This window comes from Mycteria americana, chromosome 2, assembly GCF_035582795.1.
Source record: "Mycteria americana isolate JAX WOST 10 ecotype Jacksonville Zoo and Gardens chromosome 2, USCA_MyAme_1.0, whole genome shotgun sequence".
In the NCBI taxonomy this organism is placed as follows: Eukaryota; Metazoa; Chordata; class Aves; order Ciconiiformes; family Ciconiidae; genus Mycteria; species Mycteria americana.
This window is the reverse complement of record NC_134366.1, coordinates 48,716,446-48,740,098: the sequence shown is the minus strand read 5'-3', so window position 1 is coordinate 48,740,098 and position 23,653 is coordinate 48,716,446. Positions and strand designations below refer to the sequence as shown.

Genomic DNA, 23,653 nt, shown 5'->3' with positions numbered 1-23,653 from the left:
GACAACTCAATAAATGTGCTGGAGATAGGCCACCCACCACATAGTGTGGCTTAATATAGCCTGTCTTTGCCAACTCCATCTTTCTAAACAGTGAAGTGAAGTGAAGTGAAGTGAAGTGAAGTGAAGTGAAGTGAAGTGAAGTGAAGTGAAGTGAAGTGAAGTGAAAATTAGGCCTTCATTTGTCAGAAGGAGATTTTCAAGTGCTTATTTGAAGGGTCTTAACTTACAGACTAAGGTAGTTTTTGATCCACATCTTCCTTTAGGAAGAAAAGAGCAGTCTTTGTTTCTTGTGCATAAATGGATTGATAAAGCCCTCTTCCACCAGGATATTACAGAGGATACACAAGATTCTCATGAAGGGCTGCTTATATCAGTAGCAAATGTTGTTGTCTTTTTACAAGTGTAACATGCTATGTTTAAATTGTTCATTTAACTATTCTGCCCTGGAGGAGGTGATTTGTACTGTAAAAGTACTTCTGTATTAATTTCACAAGTGAAGAAACTGTTGTACAACCAACAGTAATTTACTAATCACATCCATTTTAATCTGAAGTGCATGTGGTTCAAAACTTCTGAACAAGAAGTAGGCTTCAGTTTTGCTTCAGCTCTTGCTGCTTCCTGAAGAGCAGCCAGGAAAAGCTCTGAGAATGCCTTAGAATGGAAAGAATGGAGGACCTCCGCTTCCAAGAAGTACTGAAAATGTCCTCAGTCATCTCAATAGTTGTAGGTATTACAGAATTTTGCTAGTCTTCCTGTAATTCTTGACCCAAATACTGTCAAGGCTAGTATTTTAGAGAATGGAGGACATGTGCTTACTTATTTGGGCCTTAAGTTACAGGTTTTTGAGTCCATATATGCTTTTAATTCTCATATTTCTAAAGAAAACGCTTTATGATCATCCTGCTTTTCTTTCTGTAGTTTATAGGGTAGATGAGCTAGCAGACTTGCTATGTCCTTTGAAGTCAAGGGCTCCCTATAGGAAGAGGGCAAGAGCTTTATCTGCCATAACCAGAGCACAGAGAAATTACGTTTTTTTGACATGGACATGACTCCAGCTAAATATAGAGAAAGAGAGATGGAGCCAGCACCATTTTCTTTTGCCACTACCTAGTTTGAATTGATTCCACAGATTTTTTTTTTTAAAAGATCACCGGATCCTCAGTCTGCAGGGTGGATGAATTTGACAATGTACTATCAGTCTCAGGAGAGGAAGTGGTGTCATTATTCTACTTTAAGAGAAATTACAGAAATTAGCACAACTGGACTTTGGACATGTCTTTTTAACTGTCTTTCCAACTGTACCTGATCTCCTAGACGTGGTCTTGCAGGCCTTGCCAGTACTAAAATCCCTTTGAAAGTGAAGTTGCCTAGTCGTAGAAGAGACCATGTAATGTAATAGTTCAAATGATTTGCTATTATTTCAGTAGCAACTCATGTTTATTTATTTGGGTGTTAATACTTGGCAACTTCTGATGAAGAAGCATTATTGTCTAAATCAATAAAGCTAGCCCTTTATAGGTAAATGTCCACCTTTCATCTCCATCTTTCTTTATGAGAAATGCTTTAAGGAGTACAGTAGTTTCAGTTATTTCATGCCAAGAATACAATCCTATGCAATATTGCTGATGTCACCTCAACATGGATTTGTAAGGGCCAAGGTTATATGCCTAAGAATAAGCCAGCCTCTACCCTCATCATCACTCTCAAATTCCATCACCGTAAATCTTTATTCTTCTTTTTACAGTAGAATTTTTAGCATTTTTGTGTTTGTGGAGAAAAATTTAGAAACATAACTTTGTCTTTTGGGGTTTAATCCAAGCTCAAGTTTTTTTGGACTGAAGAGATTTTTTTTTTTTAATACAGTGTATTTGTTATTCTCTTTTCTGTATCTTACTACACCTAAGAAAATGTATTTAAGTGAGAAGTAATAATATAATTTGGATCAAATGTCCCTACATTACAGGTACAAATGAACATGAGTACTCCAGACTGAGCCGGTGTTACTCTGGAAGTCAGATAGCTATGCTGTGCTGACCCAGTGTGTGCAATATTCAGGACTGTGGATAAACAAGTTCCAGAATGAAGTCAATTCAGTAAGAGGAGGTTGTTGCTGACTGAGCTGGAAAGTGCTGTGTATGCACTGCTGTCTACCATATGCACCAGAAAACCCTGCTGCAGAGCTGCTAGGGGCTACTGTAATTATTGTAGAGGCAGATTATGTCACTGCTAGAGGGCAAATGAAAGAGCTTGATGTCATCAACGTTAGTGTTATTCATGTCAAAGCATCAGTGCTTTAAAAATCTGTTCTTACAGATGGAGCAAACCTGAACTTTTGCGTTTGTTTGGAAACTCTAGGCATACTGAAAGCACCATTATTTTTCATGCAAATACAATTGCAAATGTTGAATTGTTTCTTTAATGTACTTTTTTGCAGTACTACAAGTTGCTTGGAGACAAGATATTTTCTAATCACAAACAGTCTGCAGATTATACTAAGCAAATTGTAAACATGGCTGAAAAATTTAAAAAGTCACAAACTTGTCTGACATTTACAACCTTTTACTCCGCTGGAGAAATTATACTTGATTTAATCACAGCAAGACAAAGCATCTTTACTATAAATGAGATTCAGGGCCTACATTACTAATGTATTACATCTTTATTGTACCTTCATAAATTCTGAAGTTACATCATGTGTACCTATCCATTACATTCTGTGTAACTTGTGTTCACTGGATCCTTTCTACAAGTGCACGGACGTTTTCAAGTATGACTATCTGTTAACAAAAAGGTGTCCCTAAAGTAAAATCACTTCACGACAGCTCCTGCCGCAGCTAGGATTGCCTCATCTCCTGAGACTCTCTGTAACAGCTTAGGCTTTAGTAGCATAAACCACAAAAGATGTCTCAGATACTTCATGTTTTACTTTCTGTCTGGATGTACTCCTTTTTGTAAGAAGCAATCTTGGAAAAAACACGCCCCTTTCTACTTCTTGTGGAGCGCAACCGACTGCCTTTCTAATATCTCAAAACCAGTTCTTACTGCACATTATCAGTCAACGATACATCTTCACTTGTCAAGCATCTGACTGCCTCTAATAAAAGACAAACTCAGTCTACCCTTAAGTGAGTACCAGCAGCACTGTGGCCATGCTAATACAGAGCTCAGCATCAGGTAATCACTAAGTATATCTATATTCAGGAGCCAGGATCAGTTTTGCAATTTGTCCTGAGCTTTTCCCCACTGTCGGTACACTGCTAATAGTAACCAAGCCAGCTCAGGCTTGTTTCCTAGAGCTGCTGTAACAACTTTGACTGCAATATAGACAGTCCTTGAAGTTTTTGCACCAAGAATCAGAACTGCTAGTTACAATCTGAAGCTTGTACAACCAAAACATCTGATTTAAGGATAGCCTTTCATCTTTTTGACAGCTTTGCCCCAAATTGTTTTACAGTAAAACATCCTTACCATGTAAGAATCAAATCCATCACTTGATTATATTTCCTAAAATAGATAAAAAGGAAATGTCAGGGATACTAGTAAAAGCTTTTTACTGAGTGAGAAATACTGCTTCAAAAGGTGGACACCTCAGTAGCTAAAGTTACTACAAGAAAATGCAATGATGTTTGGAAAGTGCCATATTCCCACAAGCCTTTGCTATTCTGTTTGATTTATGCTATTTAATATCAATACATCTAACTACATCACATTTTAAATGTGTCCATAGCTGTAATATTGAGGACTGATCTCTAGATCAGTGGTAGCTGACCCAAGCTCCTGGGCTCCAAGTTGCAACCCACAGATGTAAGTCAAAGTCAGTCCAGAAGTAGTGTATTCACATTGATGCGATGCTACGCCTCAGCTAAGCAGCTCCATCTCTCAGCTTTTGCTAGACTTCTGGACCTCAACAGGACTCATTAGCTTGAGCACATGATTGCTCATTATATCTGTTGGGCAGAACCTGCTGTTGGCACCTGTCTGTATAGTTGTCTTGATTTTTAAAAAGGCTTCTCCATGGTAATGTAATTTGCAGTATCCTCTGCAGGACTACAGGATAAAAAAATCTTGATTCAGCCCTTGAAATATATGACGATAAGCAGTATTTTATACAGCAATATTAGTGCTTAAGATACTAGTTTATGATACTAGAGAGCAATTATGGAAACACATTCCCTGCCCTTTAGGAGCTTACAATCTAAACAAAATACATTGCACAGAAGAGACCAACATACGAAAAGCAGAATCATTGTTTTCTTACTTTCAGTGCATGTCTTGCTAAGATAAGGGATTTTGAACAGAACAAGAAGTTAAAGGAGTTAAAAATGAAAGGTGATGAACAGAGTGATAGCTTGAGGAATTATTGTAACAGTGGCCCAAAGAAATAAGATTATAGAAGGGACCTGAAGCAGGACACAGAACAGATGCATTGTAGAAAAGATGCAGGGCAAAGGATCATTCATGACTGGGAGCTCAGAAAAACAGGAAAGCATGTAGCAACAGAAAACAGATTTTAATGTATTTACTTATCTATATTACTGAAGTTGTGGACACTGACCAAGATCCTGTTGCACTAAGCTTCTTGCTTGATGCCTGGATATGCGACAGAGCTCCCCCTAGTTTCTACTAATTTCAGTGAGAGCTATAGTATAACTCCTTTGGAAAGGAGGCTGCAGGCTTTTATTAGCTGAATGCCAAGGTCTAAACTTCTGATGAATAAATGCAGAAACAGTATGCCCAAGTGCTGGTATGAATCTTTTTCACACAGTAATTTCAGCTTCTGCTCACTGAAAACATTTTCCTGTGCATCAACAAAATAGCCATTTATACGAAGTAAGGAGAATATTACAGACTGATTTTCAAGAAGGATTCATTGAACAGGGTAAGAGAGAAGCAGAGGGCTAAATGGTAATAGGCAATATAAAAAAAAAAAGCATAGGCAATAGCATCCCTTCACCCCACTGGTTGACTTAAGAGTGATCAATAGTAGTGGAAAACCTAAAGATAGAAGTTGGAGTAATTCCATCTTTCTACAAAAGTAAATTCTTAACAATAACGTATTGCTACAGTATTTCTCACTGCAGATGTTTAGTCTTTTAGGAGCTAGGCTGCAGATACCTCAGCTCTTCAAGTTTATTGAATATGCTTTGGAAATTAATTTGGCCTGAGGAAACTGATGGATATAAGCGACTTAAAGCATTGCTTGATGTCTATCTGCTCTCTCTTTCATTTCTTTACCTCCCCTTTAAATGTCTTGGTAATTGTTTCTGCGCCTGCAGCGTCCATAATGATAAAGGAGGTAGAGCAGTACAAGGTCAAAAATGAACAACAAGCCAACAGCAACGTCAAATCCAATAAAAATATCTGCGAAAGAAAAACAATAAAGGAAAAGGGAGTTAATGAAAGACATAAATGTATATAATTTTGGATACAGAGATAACAGTCTAATTACAAATATGTACAATAGAAATATAGTTACATTTTGTTCATATTTCTGGCAAGATCACATGGTCTGCATTTACTGACATATGCAACATAAGTATAAAAACGCATACTTCAACCCTGGAAATGCATAGATAACTTCCTGTGCATGGGTAAATCTTACTCCTAGGTTCTCACAGGGCAAGAGGGACCATGTGTAGTTAATGCAAATGAGGAGTTTCATCAGGGATCAGCAAAACACTGAATATATGCAGGAAGGGGGAAATACCAGGACTATTGGAAAGTAGCATGTGTTGCCTTGCCCTTCACTTCCCTCCTGGAAATAGTATTCAGGCAGGAAGAGGTTATCAGCTGTCAGCTGTTGGTAGTCCAAGGCAAATAGCTGCTATATCTGTGTGGCTCAGCTGCACTTTGTGTGTACAGTGGAGGTTAAGATATCTTCAATACATGGTACACATGCCAGAAATACAGATGCATCAATCTTACTGTGCAGATGCATTAATCTTACTGTGCATGTGCAAGCCATTTTTGCTTTGCATCTACAGAAGGTCTGATGCATCCAAGGACTCCTTGCATAGCACTCACACCCATATTTCTGACAGACATTTTCAACAAGAGGAGCTCTAGTTTTGGCCATGGCCTTTAGGTAGCTCCTTATGTGAGTATGCTAATAATAGCACTCCCTTCACACTGGTGGGCAAGTCTACTCTTCACATTTTCAGAGAAATGTAATTTCTGTCAGCTTTCCCTGTCCATAGTAAAGCTGGTCCACACTTGTTAAAGGGAGATCTATCTGTTGTGTGAAAGGTACAAAGTTTGGAGCCATTGATACAATTTCTGCCTCCATATCTTATGTAGAAAATACAGAGCTGTTACACTACCTTTCATTTTGTCTTTCTTCCCACATTCTTTTGACCAATTTTCTGTAATCACAGGAGAAACTAGTTCAGCAAACTTCTCAAGTGGACAAGAAGAGGTGCATCCTGGCAGAGTGAGTAGGTAAGGATCCTTTGAAGAGTCGTTCCGATAATGCATTTCAATGCTGTATCGCCTGATTAACAACATTGAAAAGATTTTTAAAAAAATGTTCTTAAATGCAAAGTTTCCTATTTAGAGCCAGAATGTTGGAAATAGGCTCTAACATCCTACTCTAGAACCTGTTCTTCAAGAATGGAGGCTTTGTGAAACACATCTGCAAAGCCCACTTTGCTAAAGCTGGTTACATTACTGCACAGGTCATCAGTCAGCTCAAAAGGCCCTTTTGAAGGCTCCTTGAATGGTAGCAGCACCAGGCTCTTCTAAGCCAACTGGTTTACCCTGGGATTTATGAGATATCTTGGAAATGTTGTTGGTATCATTTGAAGAAGCAGGACAATTTATTTTACCATTTACTTCCAGTTGGTAAGGCCTGTTTTCCTCTTCTTCCTATCTTTCAAAGCACACAGATACATGCACATCCAGCAAAGTAATTTTTCCTGGTTTTAATATAACTTTGTGCTTATGAACTGCTCAGTGAAGTATCAGTTTAAAATTAATTTGTATCTCCTCACAATATTTGAGAGGAAAATTATTTTGGGGAAGGGACAACCAAATTCCAAACACTCCTTGTTCTTGAATAGGTAAGAAGATACTTGCCCACTGCTTTCTTGGTAGAGTTCAAAAAACTGGCAAGCAGCATATGGTGGCAGTTTTCCATTGAAAATATTGAGAGCAATCTGGAGGGCCCCAACTGTGGTGTCATGCTATTGGGTAAAAAAAAATCCATCCTTGAAAGTCAGTTAAGTCAACTACCATTTATCCAGAGTAATAAGACAAAAGTAGAGAGGGAGTGGAAATCAGGATAAAACAAGACCTGTGTAAATTTCACCATAAAAACAGATTCAATGTATTTACCATGGGGAAAAACATGTTAACAGGTTACTACAGACAGCAGGGGGCATTTCCAAAGACTTACTGCAGTATGTGTCTTATGTCATCTGGCAATATTTTGGAGACAGACACTGGAGGAAAGCAAGAAGTGGTCTGAGAAATAAATCTAGTTTTTCAGTGCATTTTGCTACTCCTTCCTTCAGGAGTGTTTTCAGTTCCAAGGTCAGATTAAGGCAGTATAAGGTAGTATATCCTATGGCATTTCAGGTGAAGATACAAGGACTTTTTCTAGATAGTATACCAGACAAATAGTTGCATACAAAGACTATTCCCCTCGCCTCCACATACACTCCAGTACTTTTAAAATTGTTGTTCCTTCTGTTTGGACTTATACAATAAAATCTCGGTTTGGCTTCTATTTTGATAGAATCAGTTTACCCACCCACCTGCAGTCTCTTCCTCTCCCCATTATCCCTCCTCTTGCAGGGTACCCCAGGAGGAGGAGCTAAAGGAAGGAAGTCCAAACACCTTGATGCCTAAATTTTGCAAGCACCTCTATATACATATTTACTAGGTTTATTTATATTATAGTCTAACAGGTACATTTTAATTATTATTCAGTATCTGGAACTTTTTAGACTGATCAGTTTCAAAAATAAGAGTATACTTGGCCCCAAGGCATTAAAGCAGCAGTGAAAATCCTGGATGCACTTCTTCTTCTTCCTTTTCAAAAAGAATGTAGTAGGGCTAGAAAACACATAGAAAAGGCAGCAAGAAAGATTTAAGGTATTGAGCGGGTAGGACTCTGTCTTGGAAAAGGAAAGATGGAAGAGGTGTGACAGAAAATAATAAGTTCATGAGTGACCCAGGAAAAGTGAATAAAGGATGACTATTCCCTGTTTCTCACAATAGAAATGCTAGGAAGGAGCTAAATCAGTATTAAGTTTCAAAAAAAATGAGGAAGTACTTTTTTTCTTTTAACACACAAGTCATTGCCACAGGATGTTGCAGAGGCCAAAAGTATAAATGCATTAAAAAAGTGATTAGATAAATTCATGGAAGAAAGTATGTCAAAAACTATTAAACACACAGACACAGATTCTATCTCAGGAAGTCCCTAAGCCACAGATTGCTGGAAGGTTCTATCAGGGGAAGGATCACTGTGCTGGCATTATGCTCACATTCTTCCCTGCTGTTGGCCATTGTTAGAGACAGGATAATGAATGAGCTAAGTGGATCTTGGTCTGACCCAAATGGCCCTCTTCATCCTCTAAAATAAAAAAAAAAAGAATCCACAGTTGTATCATCCCTTTCTAAGCAGAGGAAGGGTTTGGAGGTGCAGCTGAAGTTCTGCTATGTGCCAGCATCTCTGGGTTAGGAGCACTTAAGGAAAGATGCAACTTATAGAAATTGCACCATTAAATTGCAGAAAAAATGGATGATAAAATACATAGTTTTCTTTACCAAGTACAGTTTGAAACTGAGGTGAGATCCATACTCCTGCTGTGTTCTTGTACTGACTGGTGTTCAGCTTGTTAGCTGAATTGAACTGTATTGTATTATTCTTTCATTTAATTTGCAGGCAGACTGATCATTCTCTTTAAGGGTCTTTTACTGGTAAAATCATAGCAAGATTTACAAAAGATCAAAATACTCACTGCAGAGTAGACCTCCATTTTTCTTTGTTTTGAAGAATTGGCAGCTTGTTTAATACTATTTAAAATAATATTCACAAGGACACCTTAAAAAGATGGGAACAAGGAAGAGGAAAATGAAGATACAACATTTGCATAGAAACCAAAAAGGCAAAAGATTTTGAGTATCAAATAGAAGACATCTACTCAGGCCTCACACTAATTTTTTAGCTTACTACAAGTTCATAACTAGAGAGAAGATATTACAGAGGTGAAATATATCTTTCATCATCCAGGTCAAGTGAAGAGGCAGGATTTACAGGAAATCCTCTAGAACCATCCTGAGAACTGGGGCTAATGACACTTCCAGTTTTGTTATGCTGAGACCTCCTCTCCATAATTTTTTGTCTGTTTGGAGTGTTGCAATAATGACAGCTGTGGTAGGCTCTTCCTCTCTAGATACTGAAGAAATATTTTTAACTGTTTACTTCCAACAAGTCACACAGTATCAATTATTCATTTTTCCAAAGCTCTTTTGTACTCCTTCTCCAGACCAGAGATATTCTAAAGCCAATGGGATAAGGGCAGCAGAAATTCCCTGTAGCACAATTTATACCATTCTAGGGAAAGAGGACATAACTGGTATGCCCATGAACACTAGAAAAAAAGTCCTGACTACATGATATGGCCAGCTCCCAGCCAGTGGGCTTTAATGCAGGTCTGAGCCTGTAATTACCATATAGCTTGATCCAGTGATGTATATGCCTAGATGATGAGGCTGCTAATAATTCTTTACCTAGGTCTAGACTGCAGGGTAGGTGCATTACAAAGCCTAGCCCCAAATGGTCCAGCCTGCAGATATTTCAAGCTCACTTGTTTGGTTTTCCTGCTCATGGATGCCTGGGGATCATATGATAAATGCCTGGGTTGTTTCCTGAAGTAGTGTCAGAATATGCATAGCCTATGCACCCCAATTTTGGAGCTAAGCAGTAGTCCCAGTTCTTGCAGTGTAGACATAACTTGAATCTCTCATCTTCTGTCCTGTTCAGACTGTTTTGGAGCAGCTTTATATCAGTCTCTCAGAGAGCTACCAATGTGCTGCCAAGGTTTTGGCACAATATATAACCACTACATCAAAGGGAAAAACAAAGATCAGGAAACAATTAGAATAAACGTTGGAGAAACAGAACTTAAACTTAATCTAACCTAATATCAGACAAGTAATGATTGTACCCATGAGGGCTTGATTTTTTCCCTTGGATTTCTATAATCTTTCTTAAAATCCTAGTCCCTTAAAAACTATGGGATAACTAAAGACATTAATGTTTACACCTTGTTTCAACATGCAAATGCCAGCATTCAGCACATATTTTCATGCTTAATATGGCATCCAATGTCCATAGTTACAAATCAAGGTTCTGTATCAATAATTTTACATAAGTAAGGTGACAGGATGTTGCATGTTATCATAAGCATTGTCTCTGCCTTTCTGAGCGCTATGCATTTTTTGATTTACCTCCTTGTAGTCGTGATTTCTCTTCTGTTTTATAAATCCCAAATAGCGATAATAAGGACAATTCTGCCAGTTTTTCCATCTTGTCAATTACATCTTTGGTGGCCCATACAGGGAGAGTATAATTGTGAATATCCTAGTGATAAAGGAAAACAAAACAGTGTTTTTTTCTTCTTCTGGTTTCCATCATCCAATTGCCCAGCTTCACACTACTACATTTAGACTCTCTGAGGCTGTCCTGCAATTCTTTGCCCAGTATGATTTCCCTCATCAGAATGCCCTGAAATACCCTTTGGGGGAGTGGGGATCAACCTGAAGTGGGTGAATGGGAAGAGAGGAAACACCGGTAGGTATAATGTATTCTTGCTATAGAGATATATATTTTTGGTTTTGCTAGTGTGGAAGATTGCAGACGTATGTCGTATCCTCTTCCTTTCCTCTGAGTCTTCAGGGTATAACCTAGCTCCAACTTTTCCTGCCTTTTCCATACAGTTGTCCAGATACCAGTTCCATCACTGGCCTTTTACAGACAAGTGTCACTCTCCAGACATGTAAAAGTGACAGTGTCTTACAGTGTTTAAGTGCCTTAGTGTGTGGGGAATATGTTCAACAGCCTTCATGTGCTGCTGCTAATGACTGGGGCCAAATGGAATCATCCTGTGCTTGGGGCCAGTCTGATTTTATTCACTGGTAGCAATCATCGTCTCCCAATTTTCTAACTGATAGATCATAATCTTATCTCTCATTTTCAACATCTAAGTATTTTGATGTTTACCTGTCGATAGGTTAAAGCAAGTAATTTCATTTTCCTGTTAAAAATCATAAATATGTCCTAGGCAGCATGCTCAAATAATTCTATAGCAGCATATTGGGAAGGAAAATGAGAGAATAAAGGAAATGGATTTTGGTACCAGTGCTTCAGGACAAAACATCAAACGGAAACAACAGTTTCCCAAGCTGTAAACCATGTTTTTGGGTTATCTTTTACCAATGCACTAAATTAGAAGTTAGATTCAAGTTTAAAAAAAAAAGGGGGGGGGGGGGGGGCAAAAAAGGCAAATCCAAGAGGGAAGGCAACTCATTGCTGTGAAACCACATTGCCACAGTTTAATTTAAACCCAACTTAGGAGTTATATTCTTTCCCGACCTCTATTGCCTTATTATTACCTCACAGTGTAGAGTATCATATGTGTTCCAGAGCTGGAAATTGTCCAGTATTTTAAGCTGATTTAGTTCAAGTCCTGTGTTAACTGCCATTGTTTGTAAAAAATCCTGGGGGAAAAAAAGTGAAGAGTATACCACAAATACTCAATACATATGGAACATATATGCATACAGATTCATTAGCACCCAACCTGGCAACACAGTAGTGTTCAATTTTACACAGGTGAAACCCTTGTAGCGGAAGATTTTGGTTGCAGATTTCATTTTGTAACCATTTCAAGGTACTGATCTCTATTTCAGACACTGCTTTTTCTCAGCCCTTCTATGGATAGGTCTGGTGCTCTCTCTGCTGCACTCTTCTCTCCCTCTTTGGCCTGCTCCAGGAGGCTACCTCAGTCACCTCAAGCCTTCACATATAAAGAAGAGGAGGGCACTAGGGGAAAAGCAGCATGAGAAAAAATATGAGAAGAAAACAGAAAATTAAAGAGAGCTGAGGCAAATATTCAGGATGAGGCAAAAAGAAATTGAAAAGGAAACTAGGTTTTCCTTCTGCCGTTGAAGGGGAGCTGAATATCTAAGTAATAGTTCCACAACAATTCCCATAGGGATTCTTGCTGTGTGCTACCACAGAAGAATAAAGGACTCCTTAATATCCCTTATTCCCATGTTACCTGTTTCGTACTAGTAGCTGAGAGAGAGGATAGCTATGAAGTTGTAATTCACCTCCTATTGCAGGTGAATGAGGCTGACCAGAGTAGTTGAGCTAGCAGAAAGTTAGAAAAAAAACAAAAAAGGAAAATGTTTGGTTTAGCCCAAGCAGTAAGCCTGAAGTGACTTCAAGAGAATGTGTACAGGTGCAGTCAGGGTATGAGGAACAGGAGATCCCTGCTTTATTTGTGCAGTAGTGCTATTACAAAGCACATGGTAGGCAAAAAAGAGAGCAGCAGTAACCACTAGAGCAATTATTATCCACAAGAACATGGTTGCTTGAGGCAGGTATACCATCCACGTACCTACATCCTGCTGCAGCACTGGAATGGGAAATTTTGAATCTCTGACTGTGAAGATTTGTGTCAGGGCCAAAACAGAAGCATGTCTTGTGATGGATCAAAATGCACCTCAGAGAAATTTATGTAAGTCAGAGTGTTCTCCTGGTTGGGCTTGCTTTAGTTCTCTGTTGTAGTGTCAACTTCAGAAAGTCGCAGCAGGAAGGGATAAACCTTCCCAAGTTTCAGATTTATCAGATTTTTTAGAATTGGTTTTGTGCTACCTTGTAAAACTGGAAATTGCTACATCCAGAAATTCCTTCTCCCCTCAGATCATGGAACTTTAATTATATGCAGCTCTGAATAGTCTCAGAAAATTAATGTGAAATTCACATTTTAAAAGATTAATATAGATAAGTATGAGAAATACATAAGCATATCAAACATACTTTTTGATCATTTTGGCCTAAATTTCTGATTTTAAGAGAGTCCTCAGGATTTTATTTATTTATTTATTTATGCATTTTAGCAAAAGAAAACAATGCAATTCCATAACTTCTATGTCTTAGTTACTTTCCTTCTTCTTAGATTTCGTTTCCTTTTTATTTGGTCTTACCATGTATGGTTGTATTCTATTTTGAAATTCAATAGATGTTTGTGTTTCATTCTGAAGTTCATCAAAACGGGGACAGTCAGGCAGAGGAAAATGCAGCCTCTGAAACAAGAGAAGTAAAACTTAGAATAGTTCTAGAATTAATCAACACATCTCTAGTTTTTCTATTGTTGAGATTGCTGATGTAATATTTGTTGGATAGATTCATGGCCATGCTACAGTCACTCCATAATGGTTTGTTTGGGTACCTTGTTCATGAATTCAGTTAACATAAGCCATGGACTGTGGTAACTTAACTTTTCAGTGGCTACTTGTGGCTATGATAACTTGATTTCCCTCAGTTTAACTGATTTGGGCAAAAAGCAATTATGCATGTATGTCTGGGGATTGCTTTGAGAAACGGATCAGGGTCCATGATCAGGAATTTAAAAAAGCTACCATTTCCCTCTTAATTTCTGAATCACCCCAGATGCAGCTTGACTCCACCTGGGACTGGAATCTGAATTGCTTCTGCATCTACACATCCTGCTCTCATCTCTTTGGAGGTAAGCAGCGTATTATGGTAAGCATTTTAAGTATCACTTAATGGACAGTACTCGAAACAAGACTGACAAATAAATTGTGCTCTGGAAATATCAAAAAGCTATGAGCCTATGAATCATGTCGAGGAACTGACTTAATATACAGTGGAGAAATTAACTTCAATATCTATGGCTTATGTATGTGCAAGAAGGTCTGCTCTGTCTTGGGGTGAACATTAGCAGACTGCACTTCGAGTGCTTCTCTTTTCTCTTTGATTTATCAATGTGGAGCTTGCAGCAGCCACCAACTGACACTAGCACACTTTCAGTTGGACAGATTTCCGAGGGTGCATTTTTTCTGTAACAGCAGCACACTGGAGGGTGAAGGCTCAAAGCTGCAATATGAAACTGGGGAATGTTGTTTAATTACACAATAACAAATGTTTCTCATGCTGTATGGCTTAATTATCCCCCTCTAGGTGTTATTAATTAAGCCACTCCCTTTGGCCTCATTAAGCAGCACTCAGTACTGTTGCCTGTCAGGTCTTGATAGATCTCAGTGGCTGAAAAATAAACTGTGATTAGGTTTTTTTACAAGACTGTACTTGACCTCAATTTCCCACTTTGTGTTGCTTAGGGCTTGAAAATACCCTCAAACATCTGCTTGGTTTAACAAGGGAACAATGTTTTTTCCAGGTGGTTTGCATATTTAACAGGAATTCTGAGTTGCGGCAGAGGTGTGTTTCAGTGAAACATCAATACCCACTCCTGAAGCAGCTGCAGAAATGATGAGGTACTAGGGATTTCTACAAATGAGCTTGCCTTCTCCAAACAGGTCATTGCACTGCACTCTAATTCCCCTAAGGGCTTTGAGGTTTTATTTGGCCAAAACTCTGTCCACTTTGATGCTTTTTTAGTCTTCTGATGAAAGAACTTCCCCTAGTGTCCCACATTTAAAGAACAGCGACAGCATTCTTTTCTGTTGAGAGACAGAGTCAAGTTTCAAGCTGAATCACATTGTACCTAATCCAGTTTGTGGACACCCTTTCTCTCTGTACCTGCTTTCAAGCATGGCCTCCAAGAATGGAGGAATGGCAATGGGAGGCAGGTGCAGCCACCCCCTAATGATAGAGTCCATCCTCTGATGTTGGTGACTGGACAGGCAGCTATTTAATAGGGGTTTTGTATACATTTCCTTAAAGTCAATTTCTGCCCTCAAAGGCAGAAGAAAATTATCCTTTCTGTCATTACACTCAAAAACTTTTTGTCCTTGTTCAACACGCTATTACTTACACAGTCCTTGTCACAGGAGCCAGTGAAGTTAAAATCTAAACCTGAGTCAGCCAGAGAGAGCTACATATAGTAAAACTTCTACAAGACCTATTATTCAGGTAGGCCTGCTCTTATTATGAACCACAAGGCAAGTGCTAGGGTTTTATTAAATGTTTGTATAGCACTGAGCATAAAAGGGCCCTTGTCTGTAATTAGGGTGCCTAAGTGCTGCCAGAATAGGAAAGTAGTAATTGAGAGGTCATTACAGTTGCTGGTGAAAATTCCATTCCTTGAATAAACTATGGAACAAACTTGCCAAGGAGGGGAGGTCTGTCTAGCTGATTGGTGCTTAGAAAAGTACTTGTTCTCTATAAAGGTTTAGGGCAGCTTCCCTATAATACTGTCCAAAAGTGTCCTTGCCAGGAGAAGTGTTAGAGCTGTACCTTGAAGAAAATGGTAGTGTGGAGTGGACGACAGTTCAGGTATTCTGCAACTATAGAAGGGGGATTTTCATGCAGCTATTACAGTTGACCTATGACATGCTTGTCAGCCAGTAGCTGCAGTTGATGTTTTCTATTAGATTGAACTCAAAAAAGAATAGAAAATATTTTTTAGCTTTTTCCCCTCTTTTTTCTCTTTTTTGCTTCTGGGAAAGTTTAAGCCGTTATAGGAAGCGTCCAGACAGTACTCACCCGGTCTGTTGATTTTTGCAAAGTATGAACTGGAATGGGTTGCCAGAGAAGGTCAGGGTTCCAAATTTGGCTGCTAGTTGGTGGAAAGAGGCCAGAAAGGTATGACTGGGCACTCATAATGGTGCGATCATAATCTGTACTTTGGATGTAAAACTGAAGATAGAATGGCGAAGAGTTAAAAATAAAATGGAAACAATAAAAATAATAAGGAAGTTTTACCAAACTCATCAATCCCAGCTTCTCATTTTCAGGTTTATGTTTTTGCATAAAGTCAAAACAGTGAAACCATAACTCAGCTTTCTAGGGCCCTACTTCATTTGCGTAAATGGAATTGCCAAAGCATCTTTCAATTTGGAATCTAACTGTCAGTCTGAACTAAGAAGAATAAGAAAGCATGATTTAAAAGAAGGAAGCTCTCGATATTCTGAGATTCAGAGGAAAATTGATACATGTAGATGTGGTGCTTAGGGACATGGTTTAGTGGTGGACTTGGCAGTGTTAGGTTTACAGTTGGACTTGATGATCTTAAAGGTCTTTTCCTACCTAAATGATTCTATGGTTCTATGATTGTATGATCCATCTGCTACACCTCAGGAACAAAGGCACTTAAAACCATAAACTTCTCCTGGAAGCATGGCAAAGCTATAGTGTTTTATGCCTTCCCATCAATGCATCCCTCGTGTAGACCAAAACAGTAGTGATATCTTCCCCACAATGGATCTGTAACATATGACAAGCACATCCAAACAACTGTTAGACCTCTCTTTTACAGGCTGAAGTATGTGAGCATGGCCCATTACAGGGCTGGATATGCATTCACCTTTCCACAGGGTAGAACAATATTGGGTCACTATGTATAAATTCCCAATTCATTTGGTGGTGTGGAAGTGGAAGACCCAAACGGAATGTAGGAGCTGAAAGTTAGACTTTAGTCTGTGTTTTTACCTTGACATAAAAGCCTGACTTTCAAAAATGTTCTTCTATTACCTTGATTTTTCCATTAATGAAATGAATATGATGATGTGCTTTTATCTAGCACAAGGCCATAGTTCCGCTATGTCAGAGAAATGTCCTCCAGACAGTTCTGCTATATACCTCTTGCCGGTTGTATGTGCTGTTCAGAAAGTTGGAATATCTTTTCCTCGTGTACTGCCCAAGTTCAAATAGCTGCTGCATTCCAGTCTGCGAGGCAAGCATACAGATGACAATTAGATTAAAGTGACTGGAGAATCTTAATGTAGAAGTTTCTTTTCTATATTCTTTTTTGTCTTCAGCAATCAGTTTTCAAGTGATCATTAACCATTTGTATAATGTACTGTATATGTTGTAGGTGATCTAGAATTTTTAACAGAAATACTCATTTATATCTGTGAAAAAATGATACGTTCTGAAATGCTAAGACTCCAACATCTGCTAGAGGAAAGGCAATGTGCCTGATTCTATACAAATACTGTTTCCACAGTGCTGTAGCTCTGTAGACACTCCTGGAGTTATTAATGATCAACATTGTTCTTTACAATGTATGTCAGTTAGTGACAGTGGATGATTGATAACCTAGTATTTATTGTTGTCATTGCTCTGCTGTTTGATCAACCTGTTAAATTTGTGGCTTGCATTTCATGCCTTAAGAAATGTTCTTCCATCTTTGCCTTGGTGCACCTGCAGTTGTCTTAGATTGCACGCTGTCTTTTCTGTTATTCATTTCCAAAGAAGCTGTGAGCTGAACTTTTTAACTTTTAGCTGTCAGAGAAGTACATTCTTACTACTGTTACTAAGAAGATAATAAAATAGCAAAAAGTTCTCAAAAAAATCTGTGTCAAAGCAGAAACTTTATTTCTTCTTACAACATAAGATATGTACCTGGCGATAGCAATGTATTGTCTGAGTGTCTGAATTGTACAGATCTTTCAAGCCTCACTTCAAACACTGAACTGTCTCTGACTCATGCTTCTGCATCATGATGAAGTATTATTAGGAAATGCATTGGGCTCTCTTTGCTCCAGAATTTCATATGTCATATACAGTTAAAGAGGTAAGGCTTGATGTTGAAATGCCAGAGCAAGAAGTAGGTTCAGTGCATCCTAGTGAAACTCTGGGCTGAAAGCAGCTTTATTAGAAGACACATTGTCCGCAGAAGCAGCCTTCTCCTGCAAGAATTCCCTTGTTTTGTGAGTAGGTGGTTGCCAGTCAAATGATGAGGTGTGGACTCATCACTGGACTGGGTGGGCAGGTGTCATTCCTTTACCCTGTCACAGGGCCCAGTGCTTAATGGTCATGAGAACTTAATCAGTGTTAAGAGTATAGACAATGTTTAAACTTGCCATGTATTTGAATGCAAACACACTATCAGGAAGTTGTTGCTTTTAGGAAAGTAGTTATAAAGCTACGATGAACAAGATTTCAATTTAACATTAGTTGGATGAATAATGTTGCAAAAATGTTTATGAATTATGGGGTATTGCTAATACCAACTATCAGTACTTAGGATTTGCTAATGTTTCTGAAGCACACATAAAAAATCTGCCCACTTCCTATTTTAGTAGCATATCTAAGTGCTTCTAAGAAAGTCAGCATACCTTGGTAAGTTGTCCAAATCCCTGGGGCCATTCACTTTCTTTGTGTAGATCAGTTGGAAAGTTTACAATTGGTGTTCGATCACCATGTCGGAAAACCTAACAAAAATTACCAGTAAAAAATCGAGTTAATTACTGTTAACATTCCTTTCTTACCTAGCTAGAAGACGAGCATATATTATACTTCCAGTGCCATTTTTCCAATGAAAATACTGGAGAGTCTGCAGAAACCTAGCCAAGTAGGATTGGAGTACATTCTTTACACACAAGAATAGGTATAATTATATAGGAATTTAGTGGGCACGAGCCTGATGATTCTTCCGCTTAGAACATAAAACTAATCAGCCAAGATGTTAATGCTGAGATTACATCCATAGCTAGGCACCTAGACAAGAAACTTGACTGCATTTTGGACACTCAGCACCTCTGAATAATAAACCAGTTACTGATGTGCTTATATGAGAGTTTAATTACTTTGGCATAGACACTTGAAACTTTTGGTAACTGCTTTTTTCATAGCAGTATCTTTAAAAGTAGTTCCATGTACACATGGATCTTATGTTTGATTTCTCAATCATCCTAAAATATAAAGATGAAAAATATAAACATTTACACTGCTGGCTTACTTAATATTTATTAATATTTTTAGATACATGTATGCAAATATTTTTGAAAGTTTGTAGGATTTTTTTCTGTTAAGTTCAGTGAGAGCAAAGAGTTTGGTCACTTTCCTATCCTGGACACTCCAGCATGGTGAATATTAGTGTGATACGTTCAATCATATGATTTTTACATCAGAAACCTTAAATGCAGAAATGGAAGCAGTGGAGGGTGTTCTCTTCTAAAAAACAGCACAGCTTATTTAAGTCCACACAAAATAGAAAAAAGTTCAGTTCCTTGTTTGTATTTCTGCATCTTCATGGCACAGTGACATATAAAAATGATATTAACACTAACTTGGAAGTAGCAAGAAGGAAACAAATACTTCTACGAGGAGAACCCTGGTTTTAGGAGTTGAAGGATTAAGCTTCTCAGCCAACTGATCTTTCTTTGTGCTCAAACCTCCTTGCTTGCTACTTCTGAAAATGCCCTTGCTTCAGCTGCATTTGGAAGTGAAACAATGACCTTATGAACAACCATTAACCTAAAGGCTAACTTGTTCAGTCATAGTCACCTACATTTTAGGAGACTTTTCTTTTTTTAAGTTTAAAACTTTAAGAAGAGCTTGTGTATTTGAAAGTTTGTCTTTTTCATTAGAACACCTGATACTGTTAGGGAAAAAAAATGTATCCCTACAAAGCTTGCCTTGCTCATCATTATGTATTTCTCAACACTCATCACTTGCATTTTGTTAAAAAGGAGTTGATCTTTCAAATTTGTTTAAAAATATGTGTGCTGTAGCATTTATTACTCCTGGCCTACAGATTGCCTTCCTGACCTTTCAGAAGACATAGAACATGGCAGGATGAGAGAAAAGGAACAAAGAAGCATCATAAAAGGTGAAAAGACACTAGAAATCAAGAAGGAAGGGAGGGCAAGGAGGATATACACAAAAAGAGCAAAGCATACCTGTTTGGCATATTCATTTCAGCACTTCTATCTGAAGTGCTTCACGTCAGTCAGTTCTCAAAAGCAATAGATGGATAGTTACCAAATGCCCTCTCCTTCAACTGTAATACAGCTTGAACCTGATTTGGTGTCCAAGTTCTCCCATTCACTCTTTGTAACTTTGTGAGGGTGATCACTTCAGATCAAAATGGCCACATGACTTTGGCCAGCATTTGCTTCCATTGTTGTCAGGTGAAAAATCGTATTGGACAAAAACTGGTGCAGAGGAGAGGGTGAACTGAGAATACAGCATGGGTAGTATAGATAACATCTTTATTCAGAAATGCCATGAGTTTCTGAGTAATAGTAAGCCTCTTACAGACATTTTTATTGACAGACTCAACTTCAAACAAAAATATTTCTTATTTTGAAGCCAGCAATAGGAATGAAGAAGCAAGAGAGAAATGGAACCAGTCATGCTGCCAGCTCAGGGAAACCATAGATGCAGAAATACTGGGCATGTTTAGTCAAGATTTCAAATGGCTTGGCTTGATCGGACAAATAGGTAACATGCTCAGTCAACACTTCCTATCATGAATTACAAGAAGAAAGACATGATGAAATCACAGGACCTCAGAAACCATACCTCTTTGTATATATGACAGGTGAAATGAGTGCCTGTGTGGAGGCAGAAGTTACAGGTCAGAACTTCTTTATACAGAGGCAATAAATCAGTATTTTGTTTCTACTTCGGCACCTGATGGTCCTACATATTTCCTATTTTCTTCTCTTATGTCTAGTTTAAATTCAGTGCACAAGAATTATGGTGACGACTAATGTTTACATGCGAGAAAGAAAATTAAAATAGCATTTTGACAAATTGGCTTGAATTAGAGCTTTTCAGCCAAAAGGACTTGTGACCAATAATCAAAACACACAGAATCAGCACAAAGATGGAAATCGTGAGGAGAGAGCAAGACACCTTCCCAGAGCATAGCACAATTCTAGAAGTGAGCAAAAAGGGAACATTTGTCTGTTTTTTCTCCCCTGCAGATGTATTTTATATTGTGCAATTCTGCTAAGAAAGCTTAAAAAAGTCATTATGACACACTTTCACAATGCAGTAATATTCTCAGGTGAAAACATAGCAACTTACAGAGTACAGCTGGAAAATGGCTATTGAATTATCTCAGAAAGATGCCTTTTAGACTTACCTTGACTGTAGCCATACCCTCATTATATCCCATTATATCAGTGAAATGTTATGGGGCGAATTCCTATCCTATTTATTTATGCTAGCAATTCTGATCCCATGAAAATTCAATCAGTGAGTTCAGAAGGCAAAACTCAGTCGAACAGACAGAAACCATGCCTTGAGAAAAGAGATGTATGTTGATAATAAGATTAAACCTATTGTAACTTTTTAGGCAGATTGGTCAGTCTGAGGAAAAGTATCAGGGATAAAAGAAAGACAGTTTAAATGAAATTTACCTATTATTTTAATATTAATTGTGATAAGGTACCCTATAAATAAATCAAGTGCTATCTTTTTTTTTTTTCTTTTTTTTTGGCAGGTGGGGAAGGTGGCTGCATAGCTGTGGTAAGCAGCTGACTTTGGATAGGAAGACTCTATCTCCATAATGGTGAGCATCTCCTGTAACTCTTTCTGCAAAACCATTGCTTGTTAGAACAAAATAACAGTTGCAATTCAATAAAAGTCTCCTTCCCTTCAAAGAGTTAATTCTCCAAGGCTTGCTTGCTGCCTGATTTCATCTGTGTGTCCCGTCCTCCCTCTTATCATTGAAACAACGTTTAAGTATCTTGCTATACACAGAACGTTACTGGAATTAGCATTGAGTCCTTGCCATGTGTAGTGTCTGATAGAGCAACAAGCCTCAGCAGGAGTGGGAACTGGTTTTTCCTGAGCACTCTGGTCTCCCTCCAAGTGGCACATCTATAATGCAGCCAATAGACAAGTAGATATGAAATACTTTATCTAGAGCTAGACTATATGTTTTGGACACAGTACTTCTGTCTGTCATCTGTATGTGCACATAATGTCTCAAATAGAGAAAGGTGGAGGAAGATCTAAAAATTCCTATTTATAAATGTGAATTCCAATCCCCACAACTTTATATTGAAAATATCCCTTTAGACTAACTATTCTTTATCAGTATACCTCTTATTAAAAAAAGAAATTAGAATGAAAAGGACTATGATGGACTTCATGATCCAAACTATTTCATTGAATTAATCTCTCTTTTACCTGAGCTCTTGGGAAAAGTGACATTGAAGTAGTGTCTAGTTACTTTGAAATAAGAAATGGCCCAGCAAAAAAATGATTACAGTCTGTTTTCAACCTAACTGCATTTAATGCAACATGTATCTCAAATCTCTGCATAAAAATGTCCTTTTCTTTTCTGAACTGTGCCAATTCAGTTATCTGCAAAATACTTTTTTGTTTGTGGTAACTTCTGTAACATCATAAGCTTCAGCTTCCAAGCACAGAAAGGTAGGCCATAATTGTCAGTCTATGCATCAGAGTGTCAGCTAAATTAAGCAAGAATAGGTAAACTAGACCTCAGAGCTCTTAACTCCTGTGCACTATGTGTCTACCACAAAGCTAAGTTGTTCAGTTATCTTGAAATAAGAACTAGAGGTTAGGAGATCAAAATTCCTATAACTAGAGGCATTTTTATCTTCCTTAACTAAAGACTTTAAACTCAGTAAGCAAAAGGGCAGCAGTAGTTATTTCTAAGTCTATGAAGAGGCAAACCAGCTGCACACCTTGTTTGATTTCACAGCCATATCAAATTCCCTGTATTCCCCGCAACAAAATAGAAAACAAATCTACTTACTACAACCACAAACTTCAGTTCTCTTTCTGCAGTAGTCTGTTGAAGCAGAATGAGGATAATATGAAAAGAAAAACACAGGATCCTAGATGGGTTGGGAAGCCATGTCACTCCCATCCTGGCAGAGGATGAAAAAAGGCTTCGTAGCTCCAGCAGCTGCTCAGGCTGAACAGCCCAGACGTCAGGCTGTACTTTCAAAAGGGGTGGAACTGCTGCCGGTGAAATTCAAATCCAAGAGGAATGTTGTGTGACTATGCAACAAATTGCATTGCCCTTTGTTTTCAAATTACTGTGTACATTCTATTTAATCAAATCATAATTCTGTTCCTTTTTCTCTGTGATATTTTTCTCTTTTGGAGTGCAAGGATGAGGTTAAAATACGAAGGAGTTGCTAAACATTCCTAATGTTTCAACCTACCTGTTCTGTTTCCACTTCTCAGGGCTTGGAATTTTTCCAGACTATAGCACGGCCACGAGGATGAACACGGAACCAAGAGCCTGGCAATACTGTTTCTCTTTTCTCTTTGCTGCTCAGTTAGACCTCTTTTCAGCTTCCCTCCCCTCCTTTTTTCTTTCCTCTTCTACATTGTCACTGTGAAATCAGAATAATTATTTCAATCAACACTTGATGTAGGTTAAAATTACCAGTCCCTCAGATAAAATGCTTGAATAAATCTTGCAACAAGTTATGTTCTTTAAGCTCCTTGCTGGGCAGTTATTTGCTTGTCAATTTGGGTGTGTTGCTTTTCTTTTCCCTTGGAGTATATCTATACTTCCCCTTTTGTAACTGCTTATGTCAAGTTATGTTGTGGCCTCAATTCTTTAAGAAATTTCTTGGAAACAAGCCCTGGAGCTCACATTTTTATTGTTACTGATTAAGAACACTCTTTCTGACAGTAGCTCACTGGCTTTGAGAATATTGCTCAGCTTGCCTCTGCTGACTTCCTCCCCATAAAATAACGATACTTCTAGAC

At 38.2% G+C, this 23,653-nt stretch overlaps 1 protein-coding gene and 1 long non-coding RNA gene across 10 annotated transcripts in view; one reads left to right on the top strand and one right to left on the bottom strand.

The window, feature by feature from the left end:
- The window catches only part of LOC142405616 (uncharacterized), a 105,118-nt gene that overhangs the window by 15,874 nt on the left and 65,591 nt on the right, over positions 1–23,653 (top strand). Inside the window, exon 6 of one of the 9 annotated variants that reach the window (XR_012774247.1) lies at positions 1,130–1,775. The exons of 7 other annotated variants lie outside the window; for them this stretch is intronic. This is a non-coding gene — a long non-coding RNA (uncharacterized LOC142405616). Of the gene's footprint in view, positions 1–1,129; positions 1,776–23,653 lie in introns of those variants that run through there. One more of the 9 variants, XR_012774253.1, reaches the window with a different exon arrangement.
- On the bottom strand, positions 5,243–22,796 carry LOC142406636 (prostatic acid phosphatase-like). The gene is made up of 11 exons (XM_075495586.1): positions 22,683–22,796; positions 18,280–18,375; positions 16,799–16,885; positions 15,704–15,856; positions 13,222–13,320; positions 11,623–11,727; positions 10,459–10,591; positions 8,967–9,049; positions 7,075–7,181; positions 6,321–6,490; positions 5,243–5,361 (listed from the first exon to the last, which is right to left on the bottom strand). The coding sequence occupies exons 1-11, from the start codon at positions 22,794–22,796 to the stop codon at positions 5,243–5,245; spliced, it is 1,266 nt and encodes a 421-aa protein (XP_075351701.1).

Excerpts from the sequence above, each read along its gene's own strand:
- LOC142406636 (XM_075495586.1), bottom strand. The coding sequence starts at position 22,796 with ATGGGAGTGACATGGCTTCCCAACCCATCTAGGATCCTGTGTTTTTCT. Across the intron at positions 15,857-16,798 it reads GCACATACAACCGGCAAGAG|TTTTACATCCAAAGTACAGA; the intron begins GTATATAGCAGA and ends TTCTATCTTCAG. Across the intron at positions 6,491-7,074 it reads CTCTACCAAGAAAGCAGTGG|GCGATACAGCATTGAAATGC; the intron begins GCAAGTATCTTC and ends GTTGTTAATCAG.